Consider the following 27961-nt stretch of genomic DNA (forward strand, 5'->3'; position numbering starts at 1 on the left):
TCACTCACCAGCTGCGATGGCGATGGCAGTGTCGGCGGGCGCGGGCTGCGGCGGCGTCCCTTCTCAGTCTGCTCCTTTAGAACACTTTTTTGCTTAGTTTGGGACTAGCTGCTGCTGTAATCCCTAAGGATATATTCGACAAGTGCTCACTCACCAGCTGCAATAGCAATGGCGGTATCGGCGGGCTGCGGCTTGGGGTCGGGGCGGCGTTGGAGCGCGTGCCGCGAGCCGCGCGGCCGCCCGCGCCGCGCGCTGCGGGACGGCCGCGACACGCCCCACGCCGGCGAACGCACCGGCGGGGAGTACGCTGGGAGAAGGTAACCACTCACCAGCTTCGATGGCAAGGCTCCTGTCTGTTTCTTTTTTCTCGCCGAGAGCCCAAGAGACTCGACACAGACGAGGGTCAAGTGCAAGGCTGCACGAGAACTCTCGGACTAGAGTGTACAGCCGGCATAAGGCATAAGGATAAGAGGTGCTCACTTACCAGCAGCGATAGCAATGGCAATTTTAGCGGGCGCGAAATGGGGCGGCGGCTCCTGTCAGTCTATTCCTTTAAAACACTTTTCCTACTCAGCTCTCTCAAAAAAACTTACTACTTTGGTACTAGATGGTGCTTCATTTACTACTGGCAGCCATCTAAAGGCTATTTATGTTGCCAAGGTAGCAAAGGTCACTCACCAGCTGCGATAGCAATGGCAGTGTCAGCGGGCGCGGACGGCGGCTTCTGTAAATCCGTTTTTTATTTCGCGCTCACGGGACAAGCCGAGTGCGAGAGTGTACAAGGGAGCTCTCGCTGCTTCTCGGGGTGTCTCGTTGTTGCTCGCTCGTTCTCGCTCCCGTGTTCGCACATGGTTCTCGCCCTCTCATTTATGCCGGCGTAAGGATAAATGACAAGTGCTCACTCACCAGCTGCGATGGCGATGGCAGTATCGGCGGGCTGCGGCTTGGGGTCGGGGCGGCGTTGGAGCGCGTGCCGCGAGCCGCGCGGCCGCCCGCGCCGCGCGCTGCGGGACGGCCGCGACACGCCCCACGCTGCTGATCGTACGGGCGGGGAGTACGCTGGGAGAAGATAACAATATTATAGCTAAAGTCTGGTCGCCGAGCACGTAGAATTTCGTCCAATGACCCCAAGCTACCCATCCTTATCGCTCGCGAGTAATTATATTGCTGTCGCGCTCGCACACTCACTGCGGGTGCCAGTCGCACAGTCGCGACAGCAATATAATTACGCGCGAGCGATAACGATTGGTAGCTTGGGGTGATTGGACAAAATTCTACGTGCTCACGGACCAGGCTTTAGTAAGAAACAAACAACATTTTAAAAAAGATCCATTCATCTATTGAATGTATAATTATGGAACCCTTTTATACTCATATCCATGATGCTATAGTTTGTCGCTTCATATAATCAACTCTACATAATGTAGTACTTTAGTTCGTGAGTCAATCATCACGAAATATGATAAATTTTTCAATCATTATAATAACATCACCGCAGCCAGGAAAGCATGATCTCTCGCTTTTTTTATCCATTGCCCGACATAGTTTGAAATCACTCGTCCACCAAGCTAAAGGGCGTCCTAATGACTCCTAACATCATCAGCTGCAGGAACACAACATAATTTACAAGAGGCAAATGGAGGATTTGACTCCTGCCCGACGGAATTACTCCTACATGATGGATAATAATAATAATAATAATAATAAAAATATTTATTTTCTTCACAATGGGCTTACAATTTGTTGTTGTTGAGACAATATTTGACAAGTTATTAGGTACACACGACAGCACATAGGAAAGATACGATAGTTTGTCATTCTGTGATATATTATTTGCTAGTGTGCTAATCGGTGCTTTGGCCTGGCATATCATATACCCGTATTGTGAAGACTGGTGCCTGAAGTAGGTTCTGAAAGAGCCTGTATTACAGGTCACCAGGGACTCACACACGGCATAATTACATTTGTGGCCTGTAGTGGATACTACTTATATCATTGTTACACTAAAAGTAGGAAGGTAATTTTATAATACTAGTCTATAAGTAAACAATTTCCAGAGTTAAGCTAAAGTGTATGTGTGTTTGTTGGGTGAGAGTGATGTGTTAGGTGTGTGTGTGTGTGTGTGTGTGTGTGTGTGTGTGTGTGTGTGTGTGTGTGTGTGTGTGTGTGTGTGCGTGTGTGTGTGTGTGTGTGTTGAGTGTGAGAGAGCGCCTTTATGGGAGAGCGTAAGAGGGAGACACCCACGTGACTAGGCTAAAGGACAGTAACAATAATGAGTCAAGAGAGGAGACCAATTTTCGTCCACAAGCAAATATAAATCCTACTAATATTATAAATGCGAAAGTTTGGATGTCCGGATGGATGTATGTTTGTTACTCTTTCACGCAAAAACCACTGAACGGATCCTGACGTATCTATTCAGAGTTACCGCTTACAACCAGAATAACATATAGGCCACAATGTAAGACGATCCATGACAAAATAAATTTCACGCGGGCAACACCGCGGGCAAAAGCCAGTATAAATAAATAGAAATTATAAAAACGAAATACTACCATTAAATTAATTATTACAAAATACGGGTATAAATATGGGAAGTATGTATTCCGATCGGTCAAATTAAAATTAAAATGATGTTGAATGACCACTGGATGCTAGATATTTGCAACAGTTAGTAACCCTTCAGTATCTTCGTATTCTAAGGTTTTTAAAAAAGCTGTGACTAATTGCTTGCAGTGGAATCTCAATAGTGGGTATATGTTACGGTCAAAGTGATAAATGTGAAAATTATGAATAATCGCCGGTTATTATGAACAATTACCGCATGATTTGGTGAATGTGATTAATATGAGGTGATTTATGTGTGTATAAAACTAAATAGGCTGCTTAGGGGTGGCCCAAGGGCCACCCCCGCCGCACCTTAACCTATTTTTCACTTTAAATCAAAACATTATGTTATAGGCATTATGGAAAAGTAATATTATGCAAGAAACATTCCAAACTCATTATGCCAAATTATAATAATATAAGATATCAAAACGTTCTAAAGTTTGGCTGTACACGAGCACGTACACGAGATGTTGTTCTCTTTTATGAAATTTGTTAGTACTAAGGTTGAATTATTAAATAAATCACTGTTAAATGTGATTAATTTATCACTTTCACCGCGACTGTCGGTAATTATTCATAATAACCGGTTATTATTAATAATTTTCAATTTATCACATTAACCGTAACATATATATTTAACTAGCTTTCCGCCCGCGGCTTCGCCCGCGTGGAATTTTGTCTGTCACAGAAAAACTTTATCGCGCGCGTCCCTGTTTCAAAAACCGGGATAAAAACTATCCTATGTTCTTTCCCGGGACTCAAACTATCTCTATGCCAAATTTCATCAAAATCGGTTGCGAGGTTTAAGCGGGAAAGCGTAACAGACAGACAGACAGACAGACAGACAGACAGACAGACAGACAGACAGACAGAGTTACTTTCGCATTTATAATATTAGTTGGGATAGTTGGGATTTGGTGTTGAGTTTATTATATAGGTATGGACCAAGGAAATGAAATAGATGAAGGGAGCGACTGGTGTGGCAGCGAAGGGGTGTGCAAACCTTTCCGATTCTACGCTTATCCTTCAGGGAATCAGGTTGGTATTGTAGAGTGGAGTGCATTTTTAGGACTGTTTGCAGGATGAAAGACTGTCGTACAGTCAGAACACCCCAGTCCTTATAGAGGTCTGCAGTAGGGTAGCGGAAGGGTAGGCCAGCGGCAACTTTCAGAATGGCTCGTTGCGCCCTTTCCACCTCTATTAAATGGGTTTTTGCTGCACCTCCCCAGCAGACAATACAATACTGTACAAGCGATTGGCATAGTGCGTGGAAAACCATCCCGATGACCTGGCGGTGTGCAACATGTCTCAGTTTCTTAAAGATAAATATTAGTTTTCTTAATCTAGGCACGAGAGCTTTGATGTGTTGTTTGAAACTTAGCGAGTGATCGAGAATTATACCGAGGTATTTTATGTTATCTGTGGCTTGGATCATCGGACATGAACAGGTGCGCGAGCCCGCCCCGCAGGAATGAGAAATAATATCCAGTGTTGATGGTGGAAGGTAGTTAGCTTTGAGAGCAAAAGGTATGTATTTTATAAATGTATCGATTAGATATCGATGTATATTATATCGATACTTACTCATCGGCACTGCGGGCAGGGGCGGCGCGTCAACCACCAACTGGTCGCCGTCGTCGTCAACCTGCAGCGGGCTGCCTGGCTCCGACGCCGAGTCCCGGGTTCGCTTCGGTTCTATCACGGCTGGCTGCTGCAAAAGGTAGAAAAATATTCAGACGTCTTTTAGGTGAATGAGATGTTCCCAATATAAGTCACATTTGGGGGGACAATGAGGGCTATCGTTATTATACTTAACACTGGCGATTGACATGACCCTATTCTACAGTGGCGACATCCTGGTGAATTCAAATGCGATAGCGCCACTGTCTTCGTTACAAGGAAATAACAGTGACCTTACTCATTAGCAGTGACAGTGGCGCCAACCCAACTGGTGGTCGCTAAAACGATTATTAATTCTTGAGCAATAGGGATCTTTTTTTGCACGAGAACGGACCGGTCCTGTCCCTTGCAGTTACTAGTTAGATTGTGGTTTAGGTGATTTATTATAAGATCTACATTCTTCATAATTAAATAAACAACAGTTCTAGATTTCATTACCAATATAATAGAAACACAAGAAAACAACTTACCGGTGGCAGAATACCTAATTTTCGTTTTCTTTCTCTTTCTTCCATAATTTTCTTTTCTTCCGACTTTTGTCGGTCTGCAAAGGAAAAGCCATAGTTTAGATTTGAACATAGACTTAACATGAACCTACTGTATTTAATACGCCTAAATGTATACTTACATTTCAATTCAATTTCTTCGTCATCTAAAAGAAGAGACACAACTTCTTTGGGTTTCAACGTGTCTGGTTTGAAGTTGCCGCCACTTATGACCATTCTTTGGATCTGTTGAAGAAATAGTCAATTTTATTATCCACAAAACAGTATGTCCCATCTGTACCTTTATTGTAGAGCAAGTTCATAGTAAATGAAAACTCCGCCCTCATTTTATGAGACTTCCCCTTCCCTTTTTGCTATTTTTGAGATGAGAATTATGACTTCTAAATAAACTAAAAAGAATCAAAAATACGTCGTTTTCGTCACAGTTCTGTGCCTTTATGATACCAGACCAGATTGAGTGCAGACATTTCTGGGGCTAAAAAAAGATCATACATGGCTCTTTAGAAAGAAAGCTACAAAAGATTTTTCAAAATCGAGGCTCGAAGAATAACGCGGACAAAACTATGTTTCAATAATCTGTTTTTTTTTTGCATAACTAGGTCCATGGCGTCGTAACATCATACATACCTCGCTCTTCTCCCGTGCGCGTTGCATAATGCGCTCCTCAATGGTGCCCTTGCAGATTAGACGGTACACCGTGACTTGCTTCGTCTGGCCTAAACGATGCGCTCGGTCCATGGCTTGTTGATCCACTGTGGGGTTCCAATCCGAGTCGTAGAATATCACCTGCGAATACGTTTCAAAACTAAATACATAGTTATACATACATCTGTCGCTATGCCCATGCGGCGAGGAAGTCGAACAGAGCCGCGATCACGCACTTTGGGAATGTAACCTCTATGACGAAGCTCGACAGAAGATGCTGGATGCGATACGGAGAGCCGAGCAAGGACCTGTTTATCACCAGGACCTCACGAGTAGTCGCAGTAACTGGATCGCGCTGCCGAGTTCGCGCACTCCTAGCACACAATCAGGCGAAGTTATGAGAAGAAGTGATGACATTTATCAACGATAGCAGCCCGAAGTACCGTATTTGTGGTGTCAAGCCCCAGAAGGGGGAGAATTGACTATGAGAAGGGACATGGATCAGATAAATTTGTAAAGACCCCAGAGCAAGTACCCGCGCGCTCTCCCGAGATTCGGTTCGTACGCCGTGAGGCAGGAAGAACCATGGGTGGTGGTGGGTTGTCGCTATAGCTACAATGTTAACAGATTTGTTGTTTCGGCAGTTAGAAGTAAGATAGCCAGTTTCTCTGATTTGAGGATTGCGGATGAAACTTTCTTCAAACTACCGCCTGATCTTCACTTTTTATCAGATGAGATGCAGGTCAATAGCTTCCTATTGTGGTTCAAAGAAAACACATAATTTAGTAAAGCCAGTCTAAAACAAGTATAAAATCAGACTGCCGCTTGATACGTTAATATTATTGATTGTAAAATATTAGTAGAATGAAATTAAGTGGTTCACTTACAGTGTCCGCAGCGGTGAGATTGATACCTAGACCACCAGCTCGCGTGGACAGTAGAAACACGAAGATGTCAGCTCTTGCCTACAAAGGAAATTAAACCTTATTTTCTTCATTGTTTAAACAAAATATAAAATAGTAGAATGGCCAAAATCAAAGAGGTGCCTTACCTGAAAATCGGCAACCATGTCTCGACGTGCTGATATCTTACTGGAACCGTCTAACCGCATGTATTTGTGTTTTCTGTGCCACATATATTCCTAGAAGAAAAACAATTCCTTTGAAGTCTCAATAATTTCACATTTATAACTCTATTTCTCTCTACTATTGTCTGATACACACGTACCTCTAATAAGTCGATCATCTTCGTCATTTGGCTGTAGATCAGCACTCTATGGCCTCGTTCCTTCAGTCTTTTCAGTAATGAGTCAAGAACCGTCAGTTTTCCGGCGTCGCTTACTAGCTGGTTCTTATCTAAAACAAAATCATATTAGTTGATTATTTAGTCTTGGGAAAGTGAATTATAATGTTATATTAAGTACCAGAATAACTTAGAACTGCCAGTAGGTAACCATAATAATTAAATGAATAATTTGAAATCGCCTGCGCGACACCGGGTCTTGCAGTCCCTTAGGGAAGGCGTTTCTTTGGTTGAAACGATAACTCAAAACCTGTCTTGATCTGCATTAAAAATAGAAAAAACTTAGGAGTTCACCCGGCATTTGTAGAGACGCCTAGCGATACACCGCGAACGGGACACGACACGTGTGTGAGCTGACACCTGGCGGGACAGGAAAGCGTTACTTACCCGGCACTTGTAGAGACGCCCAGCCGGCGGGCGGGCGGGTGGCTGTTACTAAACGGTCGGCGGCCTCGTTACAGGACACCACGAATAGGACGCTCCTAGCAGGACAGGGACGTACACAGAAGCATTTACTTACCCCGCATTTGCAAAGACGCCCTGCCGGTTCAGCGGCTAGTAAACGCGCGTGTGCGCAGATACTTGGCGGGATGGGGACACAGAAGCGTCTACTTACCCGGCACTTGTAGAGACGCCCAGCCGGCGGGCGGGCGGGCGGCGGCCACCAAGCGGTCGGCGGCCTCGCAGCCCTCGCGGCACTCGGCGTGCTGGTGCCTCGTCACGTGGTACGCGAAGCTGCGGGACACCGCGAACGGGACGCGCGTGTGCGCTGACACCTGGCGGGACAGGGACGGCATGTAATTGACATAAACATGAAACGAATAATGATTCGATTAAATTACATTTTCGAGAGCACTAAACAATAGAATTGAAAATTAAGCAGACTTTTCAGTTAGTACCCGTATGCTCATTTTATTGGAGCTATTGGGAGAAACTTATTCAACATTTAGGAGCTCAATACATTGCGGTTTAACGCGGGATAATATTGTAATCGCCCGCAAATTATGCATATTCTTTGAAATAAATAACTCGTTTATGTATCTCTCCACAACAGTAAAGTCGGATTCTTTAGAAATTTCCCTATATGTAAACAAATATGGCTAACTGACATTAAAACATTTATAATCTGTGCCCTAGTGAGGCGACAAAACCTCTCGTTAATCGCGGATTGAAATTATTGTAGTACTTACGTACCTATAGAAAGAATTTATAATGCTTTATAAAGCAGTGCATTAAACAATTAGTAGTACATTCAATGAAGAAAAAATACATTGTTGATTAAGACCCTATTTAAATCTATTTAAATGCAATCAGTAATAAAAATTATTGAATAATTGAAATAAAATCGATTAAATTTACCGATTATTGTCTATGACTTACAGGTTACAACACTGATGTGTCAGAGACAACATGGAGATAACACATAATTTTAAACTTCAAGTCAATTTGACAAGTCTCACAAATTTTCAACGTCCACATATTTTGCTAAAATAATTTGTTTAAAGATTGATTCCAAACTTGTATAATCGTGAGAATAAAGTTGGTTTCATGGGCTTGTGAAATAATGTGTATGATATTATGAACACGTAAGTGATTATGGTGTTATTGTGTGCACAAGTGTTTGTTTACATTTGAGGAAATTTCTAAAGAATTTAGGTATACTAAATGCTGGACCAGTGTACCCATATCGTTATGAGAAACTGGTCTCTGATGTTTTTGACAATGATAACTTGAACAAAAAAATACAGTTGCCACTTTATAGACAGGTAATCGTCAGTCTACATATTGAGTGATTGGCCTTACAATACAGCTTACAGCTAACACTTACTTTTTGCTGAGCCGTGTACAGGAACGAAGGCAGCGGGGTAGGCATATCCCGATAGACCACCGGCGGCCGCTCAATGTGTGGGAATGGCTGCTCCTCAGTCTGCACTGATATCACGCCGCCTTCTTCGGTCTTTATCTCACTGAGCATCTCCGGCTAAGGAAAATACCCATAAATAATTAGCTTTTGTTCTGACAAAACAAAATAGAAACTAAAAACAAACTATAACTATAAACTGTTTATCATACAGAAAAAAAACCACTATTTAAATATATTTATGTGAGCCAACTCGATAGTTCATACTACAGACTACTTACTTAACACATTGATGAACAGTAACGTCCACGGGCGTTCAGGTAGTAAAGAATGATACGACAGAACGCTTGTAGACGCGTCTCTTACTCGTTTTACATTGACATTAGGCCCAAAGACGAATAATTAGTGTCATATGAATAATTAGTGTCATTTGAGAAGTAATTCTTAACATGTACTGTTAACCAGTGTTAACAGCCTAGCTTGAGAGCTTAAAATTGCATCTAAAACCGTGTAACTTCTGATGTCCCAAGAAGCCAAATTAGTAATAAATAGTTTACCTGTCCTTCCTTCTCAGCGTTGCAGCGCAAGCGCATGGCTCGATGTTCTATAGTCTCTGGCATGTAATGTATCGTGTGGTCGGTGTGCGTGTAGAATGGACCTCCTGGTAAATAAGAATACAAGAAATAAATATCAATACAGCCAAAGATAAGAATGCTTGTAACCAAACCGGTTTATGGTAAACAAAGTTTTATCATTGAACTAATTGTTCCTGCAACATCTAACACAATTTTTGACTTCGTACCTTTGTTTGGACTAGTAAGGAGATGAACATATCAAAAGTCTCCGCCCTTAGCCCTTGAAGCCCGTATTCGCAAACGATGCTTGCTTAAGTGAAGGCACAGCGTTGAATAGAGCTCTGTGATTGATTCGTGTGTCACCCAATGCGTCCACGCGCACTGTGAGACTTCATAGTAATGTTTGTGAATACGGGCGTGACACGGTGGGAAGAAAGGGGTTTGAAGGTCTCATTTTTCGATTTTTCGCTTAATTCTCGCTAACTATGCGACCTAGAGACATGACCACTACGAACCATAAAAAGCTGCAGACTTACCTGGCACCCACAAAGGATCCGTAAACAACATTTCTTTCCACAGCAAACTGTCTTCTTTCCTCTTCCCCAAGACATCTCCGTCAGGACATATCAGCAGGCTGTCTTTGCATCTCACTTGGTCGTAGTAGTTTGGCATATCGTCTATCTCTGTCTCTTCCACTTTGATGTGCTCGGACGGCTTCGAACGGTCCCACCAGTTTTGCCTGTGGCGTATCCTTTCGTATTTTTCTAAACTATATTCTATGTGTTGCATTCTGAAAATGTACATAATATAAAATGTTTTATTGTTAGGCTTAGGGAAGTAGCATATCTAGACGCGCGGCAACATGTCAAGCCAAGTTCAAGCAAAGGAACTGGCTAGCCAGCGCCAAGTGTAATATTACACGAACCACTTGGTGCCACTTTTGTCCCTTCTATAACTCAAAACCACTTTAACGTAAACACATAAAACTACGGTTTAATTTAGTTAACTGAAATTAGCAATCTGAGATCATCATGGAGTCAAGGAAACGACCTTCAGTGTTGAATAAAATTTCTATTACATTACATACGACAAAGATAACAATGAAAATGCAATGATTATCAACAAAAACAAGTATTAACTTACGCATACAACCACCCGCACAGCATAACCCTATAAATCTCCATCGGCGACAGATCCATAAACCTCGTAAACGCGAAGCACTTCACATTCCCATCCTGACTCTCTTCCAATTCGCAATCATTCGCGTTCCTATGCACGTGTTCTGGTATCAACACCGAAAGGATGTTGTAGAGTAGATGTCGCTTCGATGGAATGGAACGTATTAGGACACCGTCTTCAGCGACTAGTTTTGGTATGTGGTAGTCGTCTATGTGCATCGCAAAGGGAGACTTTACGTCGCGCCTTTCGAAAAGCTCTGGATGGTTGCATACCTGGGGTTACCAAGAAAATAGCTGATTAAATTGTTCCTACAGATATAGTACTTTATTGGGGCTTCTGCAGTAGTGGAGAGGTGACATGTGACGTCACAATTCTTATCTGAAACGTCTACGCCCGTATTCACAAACATTACTATTAGGTCTCACAGTGCGCGTGGACGCACAGGGTGACACACGAATCAATCACAGAGCTCAGTTCAACAAGAAAGCACCGTTTGTGAATACGGGCGCTAGTCTTCCTGACGTTTGAAGTAACAAAAATATACTCCACTACCGCAGAACAATCAATATCATCATCTATCTATAGAGTAAGTAAAGACGTAAAGTCGGATTCTTTAGAAATTTCCCTATATGTAAACAAATATGGCCAACTGACATTAAAACATTTTTAATCTGTGCCCTAGTGAGGCGACAAAACCTCTCGTTAATCACGGATTGAAATTATTGTAGTACTTACGTACCTATAGTAAGAATTTATAATGCTTTATAAAGCAGTGCATTCAACAATTAGTAGTACATTCAATGAAGAAAAAATACATTGTTGATTAAGACCCTATTTAAATCTATTTAAATGCAATCAGTAATAAAAATGATTGAATAATTGAAATAAAATCGATTAAATTTACCGATTATTGTCTATGACTTACAGGTTACAACACTGATGTGTCAGAGACAACATGGAGATAACACATAATTTTAAACTTCAAGTCAATTTGACAAGTCTCACAAATTTTCATCGTCCACATATTTTGCTAAAATAATTTGTTTAAAGATTGATTCCAAACTTGTATAATCGTGAGAATAAAGTTGGTTTCATGGGCTTGTGAAATAATGTGTATGATATTATGAACACGTAAGTGATTATGGTGTAATGAGGATCATTTCGATTTTTAGCTGTGAATGCAGATTTATAGGGCTAAGAAATCCTTAATACACAGTCCAAAAATTTTTGTTCTACGACAAAAATTGACGAAGTTATGGCCAAATTACTAAAAAAGTTCACTGACCGCCCGGCGCGGGGACGATGACGTCATTATATCCGATCCGAACGCTGCCGGCGTACTGCGTGGATAGAAAATATTTTTTTCTCGCCAAACTGTCAGTTTTAGAGAAAAACTTGTAATGACATTTATTCATCAGAATAAAGTAAGCTATCGATAGGTAATTTAAAAAAATAGAAATTGTGAAAAATAACGCAAAAAATTCATACGCTCATACGATTCAATAGAACGCAGAGACGCGATTGGGGTCTCCGCGGTGGTATATTTGGGGATTTATTCAAATAAAGTGTTCATAAGTGTTGTTAGAGTCATATCTTCTTCCAAGTAAAATATAAAAATGTATAAGTATTAATTTATTACTAACAATAAGGTATAGCTGAGGCAGATACACTCTGCCTAGGCTACAAGACATTGCTATGAAGATCATTTCGATGTACACGCAATACCTACCTGTTATTTAGTTTTTCTGAGTTAAACCTACGTACCTACCTATCTATTCGCCGTTCCCATGGGCGGGCCAGCTGCTGCAGGAAAGGACAGCTGCTCCCTCCTGGAAATCTATTTGATCTTAGCCTAGAAGCTGGGTATGACTCCCCAGCCCCCCTCCTCTCCCCAGGTCATAAGCTGGGCATGACTTCCCCCTCGGCCAGAAGTTGGGTATGATTTACCCCCCCCCCCCCCCCAGGCCCGAAACAGGGTATGACTTGACCCCTCCCCCTCCCCCCAGGCCAGAAGCTGGGTAAGGCTTGCCCCTCCCCCCAGGCCAGAAGCTGGGTAAGGCTTGCCCCTCCCCCCAGGCCATAAGCATAAGCTGGATATGACTCCCCTTCGGCCAGAAGCTGGGTATGATACCCCCCCCCCATGCCAGAAATTGGTTATGACTTGCCTCTCCCCCCCTCCCACCAAGGCCAGAAGCTGGGTAAGGCTTGTCCCTCCCCCCAGGCTATAAGCTGGGTATGACTTATCCCCCTCCCCAGGCCAGAAACTGGGTATTAGCATCATATTATGTATTATTATGTTCAATACAAACAATCATTAAGTTACACTCACCCCAACCGCGTCTCCGCATTGCATCGAATCCTATGAAAATGTGGTTTTTGGACATAGCGATACTTATTTTTCACAATTTTTATTTTTTAAAATTACTGGTCGATAGGTTACTTTATTTTCATGAATAAATGTTATTATAAGTTTTTTTCTAAAACTGATAGTTTAGCTGGAAAAAAATATTTTCCATCCCAATAGTACGCCGGCTGCGCTCGATTCGGATATAATGACGTCACGCGGCCCTGCGTACGTTGACTTTTAGCGGCAAAAACGGCCTATGTTTATTACTTAATATCTTCGTAAGTAATGGTCCGATTTGGATAATTCAAAAAGATATATCTTTCTTATGTCTTAAAGATTAACGTGGATACTAGTTTTATTGCATTTTCTACAACAGTACTGATCCTCATTGTGTGCACAAGTCTTTGTTTACATTTAAGGAAAATTCTAAAGAATTTAGGTATAGTTCACAAAACCTTACCTTACGAAACTGCATGACTAAATTCATTAAATTCGATGTAAAGTTTTTATCTACGTTGTGACCAGATTCAGCACCAACCGAGTAGTGTAATAATTCCTCTATCTTAATTTTCTTTTTTAAAGCTGAAATAAAGTTTTTATTACTCATAAACGTGACTCAAATACATAAAAAATTATTACATAACATAATGGTTGTTTATTTCTTACCTATGTACAAAAGTTTTTGCCTTATAGTTAAGGGGCAGTGCACCATAATCTCAATTTTGTCTGAAAGCTCGTTTTCCACGTCTTTCTTTATCCGTCGTAACATGAACGGTTTTAGGATCATGTGTAGCCGTGACAAGTGTTCTGTGAAGTACATTCAACTAATTAAGAACCAATTTTAATTCCTAATGAAAATGACATACACCATGTTCAACTTACAGGCAGATTAATTAAATATAAGAAATTTATCTTATTTATCTTTGAATAGATTTCCAGAAACTAACAGTTGGATTTATTTTACGAGTATTGGGGAGAATTTGGAAAAAGACGGAACTTGCTTCGATATGTTTCGTCGATACTTCGAAGTATCGTCAATACAAAGACGCATGTATCGCTAACGAATGTATCATCACAATTTCAGCCATAAGACGTCCACTGCTGATCTAAGGCCTCCCTCAATGATTTCCATAATGACCCATTGTTCGGATCGATCTTTATGACGTCGTCAGTTCACCTTGTGGTATTAAATCCTAAATTATAAAACCTAAATTGTGTTCAATTAAACTTTCGACTCACTCTCATCAATAGTGCTCTTATTCTCAGCGTGGCTTTCGATGTCTTTCGAGAACCATTCGTTGAACTCCTCGTGGGAATCGAACAGCGTCGGCATTATGAAGTGGAGGAGTGCCCACAACTCCGCCATGCTGTTTTGGATGGGTGTGCCTGAAATGAATCCGGAAGTTAGTTACGCTATAATTGACAAAACTGCAACATACTGTTTTCATTGGAATCCAAAGCCGAATAACCGAAAATACATAGAACCAAAGCAGTATTAAGCAGCAAAATAAATACCAACAACATATAAATTGTAATGTGACATGCAATAAACGTTTTGAATTTGAATTTACCTACTATTTTTTTCTGGCTCTAAAGTTCTTTATTACTTGAACATCAACATCGACAACCCTATTATGTACACTAATAAGAAAAAATATACATGCATTTGACCAACGGATTACGAGCTTAAGCATGTTTAACTGGCCACGTCTATGTAACTTTAATAAAATTTACATTTGCGTTTTATCGATGATTTTAGACTACAAACTTTGCACGAGAAAAGTCGATAAAATGCCTCGATAAGAGTTTATCGTGGCGCGCATCCTAATCACTGCAGAACTATTTATATTAACAGATATATTTTGTTGGAGAGGCATTGATTTGGAAGGTTACTCACCCGATAGCAACAGTCTATTCCTGCAGCTAAAACCAAGCAGGAGTTTCCATCTCATACTAGCCGAGCTCTTTATAGCCTGAGCTTCATCCAGTATCATGTACTGCCACGACACACGGTTCAAGTACTTCAAGTCCGATACGACGATCTGGTATGACGTCACTACGACGTGGAAGGCCGCTTGACGAGTGTGTAGGTCTTTGCGCTCCCAGAACTGACGGAGGATCTTACGCTCGCTCGGGCTGCCCCAGTAGGGTACCTGGTAGGTAAAGAAGATTTTTATTTAATATAAAACAGAGTAACAAAGGGATTATTTTATAAGATGAAATGCGATATATTTTATTCATAAAAGTATCTTTTCAAACTCTGTACAAAAAAACCCGCAAGCCATGTATGGGTCGTTTTTGAAAAATATAAACATTACAAAAACATTTATTCAAACTTGTTGACAAATGTGTATGCAAACATGTTGAGAAAAACAGATATGTCGCCACCACTTTAGAAGCACTCCATTTGCTGCCAGGTGTGCATTTCCACAAACATTTGTACAAATATGTTGAGAAATATGTTCACAAACATCTTCACAAAGTAACCACCACTTTGAAGTCGGGCACGAAGCGCTCCATCTCCTGCTGCCAGTTGTATATTTCCACAAACATGTTCACAAACACCTTCACAAAATTACCCACCACTTTGAAGTCGGGCACGAAGCGCTCCATCTCCTGCTGCTAGTTGTACATATCCACAAACATGTTGACAAATATGTTGACAAACATCTTCACAAAGTTACTCACCACTTTGAAGTCGGGCACGAAGCGCGCCATCTCCTGCTGCCAGTTGTATATTTCCACAAACATGTTCACAAAGTTACTCACCACTTTGAATTCGGGCACGAAGCACTCCATCTTCTCCTACCAGTAGTATATCTCCACAAACATATTGACAAATATGTTCACAAACATATTCACAAAGTTACCCACCACTTTGAAGTCGGGCACGAAGCGCTCCATCTCCTGCTGCCAGTTGTGCAGCGTGGAGGCGGGCGACACCACCAGGAAGGGGCCCCACACGCCCAGCCGCTCCGCCACGTGGCACAGGAACGCGATGCACTGCACTGTCTTGCCGAGGCCCATCTCGTGTGTCACAGTCGCACTCACCAGTAAGTTTAAGTCGGGCACGAAGCGCTGTCAGTTGTGCGTTTTTTTCACAAACATTTGTACTATGTTGACAAATATTTGCGCAAACATCTTCACAAAGTTACTCACCACTTTGAAGTCGGGCACGAAGCGCTCCATCTCCATCTGCTAGTTGTACGTATCCACAAATATGTTGACAAACATCTTCACAAATATTTTCACCACTTTGAAATCGGGCACGAAGCGCTCATCTCCTGCTGCCAGTTATATTTTTTCACAAACGTGTTGACAAACATGTTCACAAACATCTTCACAAAGTTACCCACCACTTTGAAGTCGGGCACGAAGCGCTCCATCTCCCGCTGTCAGTTGTACATATCCACAAATATGTTCACAAACACCTTCACAAAATTACCCACCACTTTGAAGTCGGGCACGAAGCGCTCCATCTCCTGCTGCCAGTTGTATATTTCCACAAATATGTTGACAAACATGTTGACAAACATGTTCACAAACATCTTCACAAAGTTACCCACCACTTTGAAGTCGGGCACAAAGCACTCCATCTCTTGCAGCCAGTTGTGTATATCCACAAATATGTTGACAAACATGTTCACAAACATGTTCACAAAGTTACCCACCACTTTGAAGTCGGGCACGAAGCGCTCCATCTCCTGCTGCCAGTTGTATATTACCACAAATATGTTCACAAACATGTTCACAAAGTAACCCACCACTTTGAAGTCGAGCACGAAGCGCTCCATCTCCTGCTGCCAGTTGTGCAGCGTGGAGGCGGGCGACACCACCAGGAAGGGGCCCCACACGCCCAGCCGCTCCGCCACGTGGCACAGGAACGCGATGCACTGCACTGTCTTACAAAGCCCATCTCCTGTGTTACACTTACTAGTTGTGCATTTCCACAAACATGTTGCCAAATGTTTGCGCAAACTTCTTCACAAAGTTACTCACCACTTTGAAGTCGGTTACGGAGCACTGTCAGTTGTGCGTTTACTTCTACGAACATTTGTACAAATATGTTGACAAACATGTTCACAAACATCTTCACAAAGTTACCCACCACTTTGAAGTCGGGCACGAAGCGCTCCATCTTCTCCTACCAGTAGTATATCTCCACAAACATATTGACAAATATGTTCACAAACATGTTCACAAAGTTACCCACCACTTTGAAGTCGGGCACGAAGCGCTCCATCTCCTGCTGCCAGTTGTGCAGCGTGGAGGCGGGCGACACCACCAGGAAGGGGCCCCACACGCCCAGCCGCTCCGCCACGTGGCACAGGAACGCGATGCACTGCACTGTCTTGCCGATGCCCATCTCATGAGTCACACTCACACTTGTCTCTTTGAAATCGGGCACGAAGCGCTGTCTGTTGTGCGTTTTTTTCACAAACATTTGTACTATGTTGACAAATATTTGCGCAAACATCTTCACAAATATACCCACCACTTTGAAGTCGAGCACGAAGCGCTCCATCTCCTGTGGCTAGTTGTACGTATCCACAAATATGTTGACAAATATGTTCACAAACATATTCACAAAGTTACCCATCACTTTGAAGTCGGGCACGAAGCACTCCATCTCTTGCAGCCAGTTGTGTATATCCACAAATATGTTGACAAACATGTTCACAAAGTTACCCACCACTTTGAAGTCGGGCACGAAGCGCTCCATCTCCTGCTGCCAGTTGTGCAGCGTGGAGGCGGGCGACACCACCAGGAAGGGGCCCCACACGCCCAGCCGCTCCGCCACGTGGCACAGGAACGCGATGCACTGCACTGTCTTACAAAGCACATCTCGTGTGTTACACTTACTAGTTGTGCATTTCCACATACATGTTGGCAAATGTTTGCGCAAACATCTTCACAAAGTCACTCACCACTTTGAAGTCGGGCACGAAGCGCTCCATCTCTTGCTGCCAGTTGTATATATCCACAAATATGTTGACAAACATGTTCACAAACATCTTCACAAAGTTACCCACCACTTTCAAGTCGGGCACGAAGCGCTCCATCTCCTGCTGCCAGTTGTATATTTCCACAAATATGTTGACAAATATGTTCACAAACATGTTCACAAAGTTACCCACCACTTTGAAGTCGGGCACGAAGCGCTCCATCTCCTGCTGCCAGTTGTATATTTCCACAAACATGTTGACAAATATGTTCACAAACATGTTCACAAAGTTACCCACCACCTTGAAGTGGGGCACGAGGCACTCCATCTCCTGCTGCCAGTTGTATATTTCCACAAACATGTTGACAAATATGTTCACAAACATCTTCACAAATATACCCACCACTTTGAAGTCGGGCACGAAACGCTCCATCTTCTCCTACCAGTAGTATATCTCCACAAACATATTGACAAACATGTTCACAAACATGTTCACAAAGTTACCCACCACTTTGAAGTCGGGCACGAAGCGCTCCATCTCCTGCTGCCAGTTGTGCAGCGTGGAGGCGGGCGACACCACCAGGAAGGGGCCCCACACGCCCAGCCGCTCCGCCACGTGGCACAGGAACGCGATGCATTGAACTGTCTTGCCGAGGCCCATCTCGTCAGCTAAGATACCGCTGATGCCCTACAATAGAGATAAATGTGTTGAATATTACTGTACTTTTTAGTGTGTTAATAACATTAAGAGCGATTTCATACTATCATCGATCCGAATCCCTAAAAAAAGGATCCAGTAAACACTAGACCAGTGGTTCTTAACCTTAAAGTCACGAGGGACCAATTTACCAAATTTCTGTCTTGTCAAGGACCACTTATATGTTTTTCAAAATCCTATGAAAGGGGAGGTCGATTTCTCGCCCACTGTGCGCCGATTGCGTTGTGTTGACTCGACTCATCACGTCACGCCACTTGTTTATTACGATGTCTTCGTGGACCACTTGGAATGCCTCCAGGGACCACCAGTGGTCCGCGGACCACCGGTTAAGAACCACTGCGTGAAATCGGATTACGGAAATTGGATCCAGTGCCTACGATCATGACTGCTCTGGACCATATTGTCACGGATTCGGATCGGACGTAGCGTAGTGCGAAACAACTCTAAGAATGGCATGGCAAATAACATGGCTGAAAGCTGACAACCAACCTTGAAAAACGGTGGTACAAAAGAGACTTCCGTCTTCAATAAATTAATTCTTCTTAAAGGATGAATTTCAAAAAATCCCTTCTGTTCGGATGCCTTCATATTATCTACTAGCGGCCGCCCGCGACTTCGTACGCGTGGATCCCATTTTACCCCCTTAGGGGTGGAATTTCGTAAAATCCATTCTTAGCGGATGCCTACGTCATAACATCTACCTGCATGCCAAATTTCAGCCCGATCCGTCCAGTGGTTTGGGCTGTGCGTTGATAGATCACTATGTCAGTCACCTTTGAGTTATATATGTCCCTACCTGGTCGTACAGGTTGGCGAGCCAGTTCATGCCCTTCAACTGGTAGCCCTTGAGCGTGCCGCGGAAGATGGCGGGCTGGTCGTGGTCGCCGGGCGCGCGCTCCGGCTCGCCCGCGCCCGCCGCCGCGTCGAAGGCCTCAGCCTCGAAACAAGCGGGCAGCTCGTGCGGCGCTTTAGCGGCTAAGTGTTGTGTTCGGGGTTGTGTTGTCGAGATATTTGTTTTTATTCGCAAGCGAAATGTCTGAACAACGGCGACAATTTTTTTTCGATTCAAATTTATTCCTAACGCTCGATTTATTGTGGGCAAAAGGAGTGCGCTGCCCGCTCGTTGCCCGCTCCCGCGGCGCTGTTTTCGAGAACCGGTCTATTTGATTTTACGCATAAGATCCTGCCGCCCCGCTGCCCGCTAAATTCGAGGCTGAGGCCTAATAGTTGCGTGCGGCCGCTCCGCGTGGAACATGTCCCTACCTGGTCTAAAGCTGTTCGACCAGCTGCGTGCGGCCGCTCCGCGTGGAACATGTCCCTACCTGGTCGTAGAGGTTGGCGAGCCAGTTCATGCCCTTCAGCTGGTAGCCCTTGAGCGTGCCGCGGAAGATGGCCGGCTGATCGTGGTCGCCGGGCGCGCGCTCCGGCTCGCCCGCGCCCGCAGCCGCGTCGAATAGCTGCGTTCGCGCGCGCTCAGCGTGGAAGGCCTCGCGTGCGTTGCGCGACGCGCGCGCTTTCATTGCGTCGCTGGAGAATAAAATAGTTATTGATTCAAGAGATAAAGGCAGGTAACGCTGCGTGTCCACCAGATTCATTTGTCTCGCCTCGGTAAATGAAGCGATTACAATACCCGGCGATAAATATTGCACATCGACCTTTAGAAAGAGACAATCGGCTAATTTCGGTTTCGTAGAGCGTTATCACTGTCGCACTTGAACAATGACTGACAATGACGTTTTGTCAAAGTGTAAACAAACTTTATTAAAGATTTTGTGAATTAAATTGTTAAAAACTTTTTATAGTCGTGAAAGGAAAGTGGTTCACAATGTGTTAAAGTATTTGTCGAAGATAGATAAAAGGGGTTTTAACAATATTTTCATTGAATAATGTTTTGTCAATGACGTTTTGTCAATCGTATAGGTAGTGTGCGACTGAGATAACGCTCTACGAGCCGAAATTGACCGATTGTCTCTTTCCAAAGGTCGATGTGCAATATTTATTGACGGGTACTGTATATTGGTCCTTTACAAACACATTGACCCGCTACGCATCCTCGCACATCTCTGGTGGAAACGCAGCCTAAAGTGATAACCGCTTATCGCGGGGCGCATCTAAGGCCTACTGGAAAGGGTCTAAATACTGAATGCTTTGACTTTGAAAAATATCCTAAAGCTCAGTTCAAGAAATATCAAAACCATGAAGTGAGCGTCCGCTCCGCCTGTGATCAGCAACTGGTGCGACGTTGCCGCGCCGCTAGCCACTCCGCCTGTGACAAATAAGTTATGCGACGTTGCCGCTCCGCTAGCCGCTTTACCTGTCGTAGTGGTCGATGCCCGCCAGCCGCGGGTCGCGGTCCTCATCTAATTGCCGCAGGATGCGATCTACCCCTGTAACTAGCAATGGTACGACGTTGCCGCTCCGCTAGCCACTCCGCCTGTGACCAGCAAGTGTGCGGCGTTGCCGGTCCGCTAACCTGTCATAGTGGTCGATGCCCGCCAGCCTTGGGTCACGGTCCTCATCCAACTGCCGCAAGATACGATCGGCGCCGCTGTCACCGTCCTCCGCTGAACTCAGCTTGCGTTGCATAAAGTGGGCGTATAACTCCGTTTGCGTAATCAGGAAGTTGAGCTTGCGACGTTGCCGCTTCGCCTCCATCAGTTCTACGTCCATCTGGGAAAGGAGATTGGTGTTAAATATGTTGGTAGACAGTTATTGTGACAATCTTAACCCATTTATTATCCACCAAAGAGACAAGTGTCTTTAACATCATCATGACGACCCCTCTGCGACAGCGCCTTCCCGCAATCTTGATAAAGTCACGTGGACGTCTCACCTAATTTACCTCTCTCACTCTCTCTCATAGTCCCTCTCTTTTTCTCTCACTCCTATTCTCTCTCCTACTCCCTATCTCTCTCTCACACACACACACTCCCTATCTCGCTCTCTCTCTCACACTCCCTATATCGCTCTCTCTCTTTCACTTCCTATGTCACTTTCTTTCTCTATCTCTCACACTCCTCCCCCCTCTCTCTTACTCTCTCTCTCTCTCTCTCTATCTCACTCTCTTACACTCCCTATCCCGCTCTCTCACAGTCCCTATCTCGCTCTCTCGCACTCCCTATCTCTCTTTTTCCACTTTCTCAGTATTTATTGAGATTAATACTAGTCTGGTCGCGTTCGCACACTCACTGCGGGCAGCAACATAATTACGCGCGAGCGATAAGGATGGGTAGCTTGGGGTCATTGGACGAAATTCTACGTGCTCGGAGACCGGGCTTTACCTTCCTCTGCTCCTCGGCCTCCTTCTCCATGCGGCGACGGGTCTCCCTCTCGGCGCGGTCGTAGCGGCGCCAGTACGCTTGCATCTCGCGGCTGAGGCGCTTGCACCGCCATACTGTTTCTTTCATGTTCTTTTGAGACTATGTCTATACTAATATTATATATAAATGCGAAAGTAACTCTGTCTGTCTGTCTCTCTTTCACGCCAAAACCACTGAACCGATTTTGATTAAATTTGGCATAGAGATAGTTTGAGTCCCGGGAAAGGACATAGGATAGTTTTTGAAATAGGGACGCGCGCGATAAAGTTTTTCTGTGACAAACTTCATGCGGGCGAAGCCGCGGGCGGAAAGCTATAAAAAATAAATAACGACCCTCTGCGATAGCGCCTTCCCGCAACCTTGATAAAGTCACGTGGACGTCTCTCCTAATTTACCTCTCTCACAGTCCCTCTCTTTGATTCCCGCTCTCTCTTTCATCCCAATCTTACTCTTACTCTTCCTGTCTTTCTAGCTCCCCTCTCTCTCTTCCCTCACTCTCTCTCACTCCCTAATTTTCTCCCATCTCTTTCACTCCCTATCTCTCTCTCTCTCTCTCTCTCTCTCTCACACACACACACACACACCCCCTATCTCTCTCTTTGTCCCTCTCTCTTTTTCTCACTCTCTCTCTTTCAATATTAATTGAGTTTAATACTACCTTCCTCTGCTCCTCGGCCTCCTTCTCCATGCGGCGACGGGTCTCCCTCTCGGCGCGGTCGTAGCGGCGCCAGTACGCTTGCATCTCGCGGCTGAGGCGCTTGCACCGCCATACTGTTTCTTTCATGTTCTTTTGAGACTGTGGACAATAAACGTTGATTAGTTGATTTTTATAAGTAAGACTGTTTATAGCTAAGGCGGTTATCACACTGCGCCGCGCTCCGTCGCGGCAGACAGATTTTTTCATTGTATGCAAGTACCTCAGTTTGTATAGAAAACACGCGCGGCACTTCACACTGACAACGCGTCCGCGCGCGTGATTTTTTATATGAAAATCACGCGCTCCGCGACGGAGCGCGGCGCAGTGTGATAACCGCCTAAGTTTTACTAACTTGGAGGGTTGTGGAAGGATGTGTGTTTTAAGTCGAAAATGCAGATTGTTAATTTGACTATCTTTTCTTATAATTAGTCGCCTCTGTTCAAATACTTCAGACATAGAACACATAGCAATACAGAGAAACTATTTGTGTAGGGTAGGTAGTGTAGGCACATTAATACAATTTAGAAACGAGTGGTACAAAAAAAGAGAAAGAATCTGTACAATAACAAGTAAACAGGATATATTAGCACTGAAACGTCTTTGACTTATTTGAAAAAATGAAGCACAAATCAAGCCTAAAATTCGAGCCAATAGAAGTTAAGTGGATTGTCTAAGAAATAAAGATGAATAACATTAACACTGAACTGCACAAGTATCTAAAGCCTGGTCCGTGAGCACGTAGAATTTTGTCCAATGACCCCAAGTTGTTGTCCAATGTTGCTGTCGCGCTCGCACACTCACTGCAGGCGGCGATGCCTCATTCATACGGTCTCCCAACATGGCGCAGGTAGCTTGGGGTCATTGGACAAAATTCTACGTGCTCACGGACCAGGCTTTAGTAAATGTACCTTTGGTTGCAAGTCCATAATGTGTGTGTAGGATACTCAGACAGTTCATCAAACTCTGACTAAGTGTTATTTTTTTTAAGATTTTTTACATGATATTCGTGTCAAACAAAGTTTTTCTATTTCTATATTAATCACACACTTACGCTACCTGCATAGCAACGTGTCTCCAGTGCTTGCAGCACAGTGTGGCCAGCCGTTTCCTCTGCAGTAAGACTTCCCTGTGCGTAGCCGTGCGCGCCCTTTGCACTTTGCCCAGCTCTTTCTTTACTAATAACAGCCAGTGACGTCTGCGACGCGCAGTTAGGGCTTCTGGGCTCTTTAGTGTCGATAGTTTTTTGCGGCCTCTGTATAGGTAATAAAAATGTATAGCATTAAAAAGGAATGCTAAGTGTGTTCAGATAGGTACTTACACTTTTTGTGATAGAAATGTAAATTTTACAGTGAGATAATAATTATTTAGGATATCTTGGAACTATTTCAATGGTATAGTGACCAACTTAAATATTTACAGTATTTTTACATTAAGTTATTAGAACTTGATCAAAAATTTAACTAAGAAGTGAAACTCTTGAAAGAAAGTGGGTAAATAAATCTATGCTTTTAGGAGGCATACATAATGCAAGAATAAATTATAAAGTCAAAATTACCTGACTCCAGGTTTGTCAATTGGTACATTATATTCTTCTGCATCAGTTTCCTGTTTGATATTTCGTAACTGATCTTCCCAGTCTACTCCATCAGGCTAAAAAAATAATTTCATATTAGTAGTAGGTATCCAGTTCAAATATAACAAATATTTCTATCCTTCAATTACAATAAACTCTACAAGGGAATTGATATATTTGGTGTATTCTTTACAAAATTAAGGGTACAAGTTGTAAAGTATGTGTAAGCTGCAACTTTACTATTTCTGTGATTCCTATGATCTGATCAGGAAACATATTTTTTAAGCAATCAAATAACAATTTACTTTATAATCTACAATTAATATAGAGGTATCCACAAATAGTGTTTGCTTTGAGCAATTTACAAAGAAGAATCTAAGACAGAAAATGGTGCGTCCACACTGGGCGAACGGGCTCGCGCGGCAAACTCGACATCCTGCTCACTCAAGAGCAGGGTGAGCAGGATGACCAGCGTGCCACACGAGCCCGTTCGCCCAGTGTGGACCCACCATAAGAACTTGGACTTGTATGAAATCCACTTATGGTTTTGTTTTAGAACTATAAAAACAAATCAAAGTTTACCATATTGTCACCAACATCCGTACAGGGCCGTGTCTCTCTCCCTCGGCCTCTCCTAGACTTGGCCATGCCTCTGGTGGACCCCCGCTCAGACGGGCGCCCGCGCCGCCCCCTCGTGGCCGGAGGAGGCGGCACCGACCTACTCATCCTCCGCTCTGGATAGCGGTCAATGGTTGACATGATACCAGCTCCGTAGTACATGTAGCGGGAGTTCTAGAAGTTTGGAATCTAATTAGATTTATTTCCAAAACTAGCTTTCCGCCCGCGGCTTCGCCCGCGTGGAATTTTGTCTGTCACAGAAAAACTTTATCGCGCGCGTCCCTGTTTCAAAAACCGGGATAAAAACTATCCTATGTTCTTTCCCGGGACTCAAACTATCTCTATGCCAAATTTCATCAAAATCGGTTGCGAGGTTTAAGCGGGAAAGCGTAACAGACAGACAGACAGACAGACAGACAGACAGACAGACAGACAGAGTTACTTTCGCATTTATAATATTAGTTGGGATGATATCCATGGGCTTAATTATTATTACTGATGGGATTGCTATCACGTCAGCAATACCATGTAAGCATGTAAGATTGTTACATGGTAGCAATCCCGTCAGTAATCTATACTTATAATAAATCTGTAGAGAGGTCAATTCTGTACATCCCAACTAATCCCAACTAATATTATAAATGCGAAAGTAACTCTGTCTGTCTGTCTGTCTGTTACGCTTTCCCGCTTAAACCTCGCAACCGATTTTGATGAAATTTGGCATAGATAGTTTGAGTCCCGGGAAAGAACATAGGATAGTTTTTATCCCGGTTTTTGAAACAGGGACGCGCGCGATAAAGTTTTTCTGTGACAGACAAAATTCCACGCGGGCGAAGCCGCGGGCGGAAAGCTAGTGAAATATATTTTCAAAATAACTATCAGGGCGTGATTAGTGATCGATACTGATGCCAAAAATGCAATCAGTAAAATTTTTGTCTGTCTGTCTGTCTGTCTGTCTGTCTGTATGTTCCTTATAGAAACAAAAACTACTCGACGGATTTTAACGAAACTTGTTACAATTATTCTTCATACTCCTGGGCAGGTTATAGGATACTTAGGAATTCCCACGGGAACGGGCATTAGCGGGAAAATCCTTTTGTATGAAAAATCTAAACCGCTTAAGTTAGGCGCTTGAAATTTGGCAAGCAGGTAACTTAGTAAACTTAAAGCTTAGTTACAACAGGATATTGCGAAATTACAACGGGAACGGGAGTTAGCGGGAAAAAACATTTGTATGAAGAAATCTAAACCGCGTAAGATAGATGAAGGGGGTAAAACGGGATCCACGCGTACGAAGTCGCGGGCGGCCGCTAGTAATAATTATGTTAGTGACCATGAATGTTTAAAACAATCCATGGACTTGTTATATGATTTGAACAATTAATTTTCAAAGGAAATAAACTTTTGGAGTAAAGAAACCAGTAAATAAATGGAGTGCAAAAAAAATCAGACAATCATCATCATCTATTACTATTTTACCAATAATTTGTAACTTAATTTAATTTGGAATCAATGTCTGTCTTTCTTTATTATGTTGTATACTGTATTTATTTATTATGATGGTGGATTATGATATCTTTACTCTTATTAGAAGTTTATATCACTTACCCCAGGGTCTTTATAGTATTTCCTGGCATATTTATTTTGGAATCTCCTTTCTTTTAGTATTCTCTGTAGCCTTAGCTCTTTCCCTTCAGGTGTCTCCTCATCATCACTGCTTGTGTCAGGCCCAGAGGATAGTAAGACATCTCGTATCCACTCTCTCTCTTCCCCCACGGATGCCAAGTTGTATAAGCGGAGACGGTCACTTTGACGTTCTACAAAAAGACATTGTTATATGATGTATGTATGAATGACTAAAATTTGTGAATTTTATTCATAGTATAAAATAGAGAAAAAGATGGTTTCAATCAGTCCACTTAATTATTTATGTATGTTTTAAACACTTGTGTTGTTTTGATAAGAAATCAAAGCAAAAGGCTTGAAAATTATACTAGTTTCTGACATAAAACCATGTACATTAAAATAAAAACAGTGATTGCAGCTGGTTTATAAAGTGCATTTAATCAGGCTGATAAGAAAACTCAAAACAACATACTGACCTTGCTTAGTGGTCACTACACCATGCACCAGGCGGTCTCCTTTGGACATCTCACTGGTAATATACCTAAATTCAGGGTCATCTTCGCTGTCGGAATCGTCATCAGAGTTCAGGATCCTTTCTACCTGGCTCACAAACGGGACCACATCCAGGGCAGCCTCCAGCCGTTGCATGTGCACTGGCCGAGCCACCTCATGACGTTTGAGCACCGTTTTACCCACAACAGCCTTCTCATTCATTGTGGACGAGTCTAAAAAGAAAATGATCTCTAATGATACTCAATCACGCGAACAGAAAATAACCTTTTCCAAGGCAAACTACCACTTATTCGCAGGCAAAAATAAAACAAAACAGCAACGAGTCATCGATAAACGCGGTCGCACCTTTGCTATCACATACGAAACGCAAATAATCCGAATATCATTTCCTCGAAGAGGGCACTTACCGCGAAGTTGGACATACACAAATGTGTTTTTCGCAGAGTGATTACTTAACACAAAATTCCATTGCCTTCACAAAATGGCGCATGAGAATATTCGACAAATCGCTGTCAATGTCGCCGCCCGAGCAGCGCACATTACTACTCATTTCATATTTGAGCTTGAAAAAACACGAACCCGCCATAATTATTGTGGAGATTTGACACATTCGATTACAACTTAGGCCGTCATTCATTGGTAGATCGGCAATGGGACGTAGAAAAGACCAATCAATGTAGAGTCGCGAATAAACAACCAATCAACACTACCTCAATCAGACAAAACGTAATTGGAAACAAACTTACTATTAAAACATAATGCGTTCATTGCAATAAATTTTAATAATTAAATTTTAATACAAAGAAAAAATCATATTTATAAACCATCCTGAGAAATTCGCTAATGCCAGACTAAAAAATTATTAAGTTAACTGATAATAATTAATGAGCTGATTCCATTTTATTGCTATAAAAGATATGGTATCATTTACCGGTATCTTATGTACTAAATGGGTACAAGGTACAACATTATTCTTTACCTTTCGCTCCCCATCAATCAATCCTAATGTGGATTGAAATTGACCCATGATCATGATTAATTATGGGAAGTGGGAGTAAATTGAGTTCAGTTTCAGATTGTAAGAATTTGACAAATATAAGCGTAGAGCGTACTTAAGTAAAATATTAGGTCGCACATCGGGAGTTGAGGCCATAAACACAAGCAAAGATTTATTATTATTATTCTATTTAATAACTTCAGTGATGCGTATTTGAAACACAGACACTGTGCCCCGAAACGCTAATTT

At 42.9% G+C, this 27961-nt stretch overlaps 1 protein-coding gene across 1 annotated transcript; it reads right to left on the bottom strand.

Annotated features, from left to right (window-relative positions):
• LOC135081864 (chromatin-remodeling ATPase INO80) lies at positions 1-27294 on the bottom strand. Its single transcript, XM_063976647.1, has 28 exons — positions 27123-27294; positions 26679-26927; positions 26185-26393; positions 24541-24750; positions 23941-24035; positions 23442-23637; positions 22347-22484; positions 20842-21038; positions 19691-19895; positions 18159-18338; positions 14603-14858; positions 13945-14091; positions 13372-13512; positions 13166-13287; positions 10323-10630; positions 9716-9969; positions 9162-9265; positions 8572-8724; positions 7360-7519; positions 6669-6796; positions 6493-6582; positions 6329-6406; positions 5424-5582; positions 4919-5021; positions 4761-4834; positions 4195-4321; positions 155-307; positions 1-59 (listed from the first exon to the last, which is right to left on the bottom strand). The coding sequence occupies exons 2-28, from the start codon at positions 26914-26916 to the stop codon at positions 1-3; spliced, it is 4284 nt and encodes a 1427-aa protein (XP_063832717.1). The 5' UTR covers positions 26917-26927; positions 27123-27294.
• Between the last annotated feature and the right edge of the window lie 667 nt (positions 27295-27961).

This window comes from Ostrinia nubilalis, chromosome 20 (assembly GCF_963855985.1).
Source record: "Ostrinia nubilalis chromosome 20, ilOstNubi1.1, whole genome shotgun sequence".
Classification (NCBI taxonomy): Eukaryota; Metazoa; Arthropoda; class Insecta; order Lepidoptera; family Crambidae; genus Ostrinia; species Ostrinia nubilalis.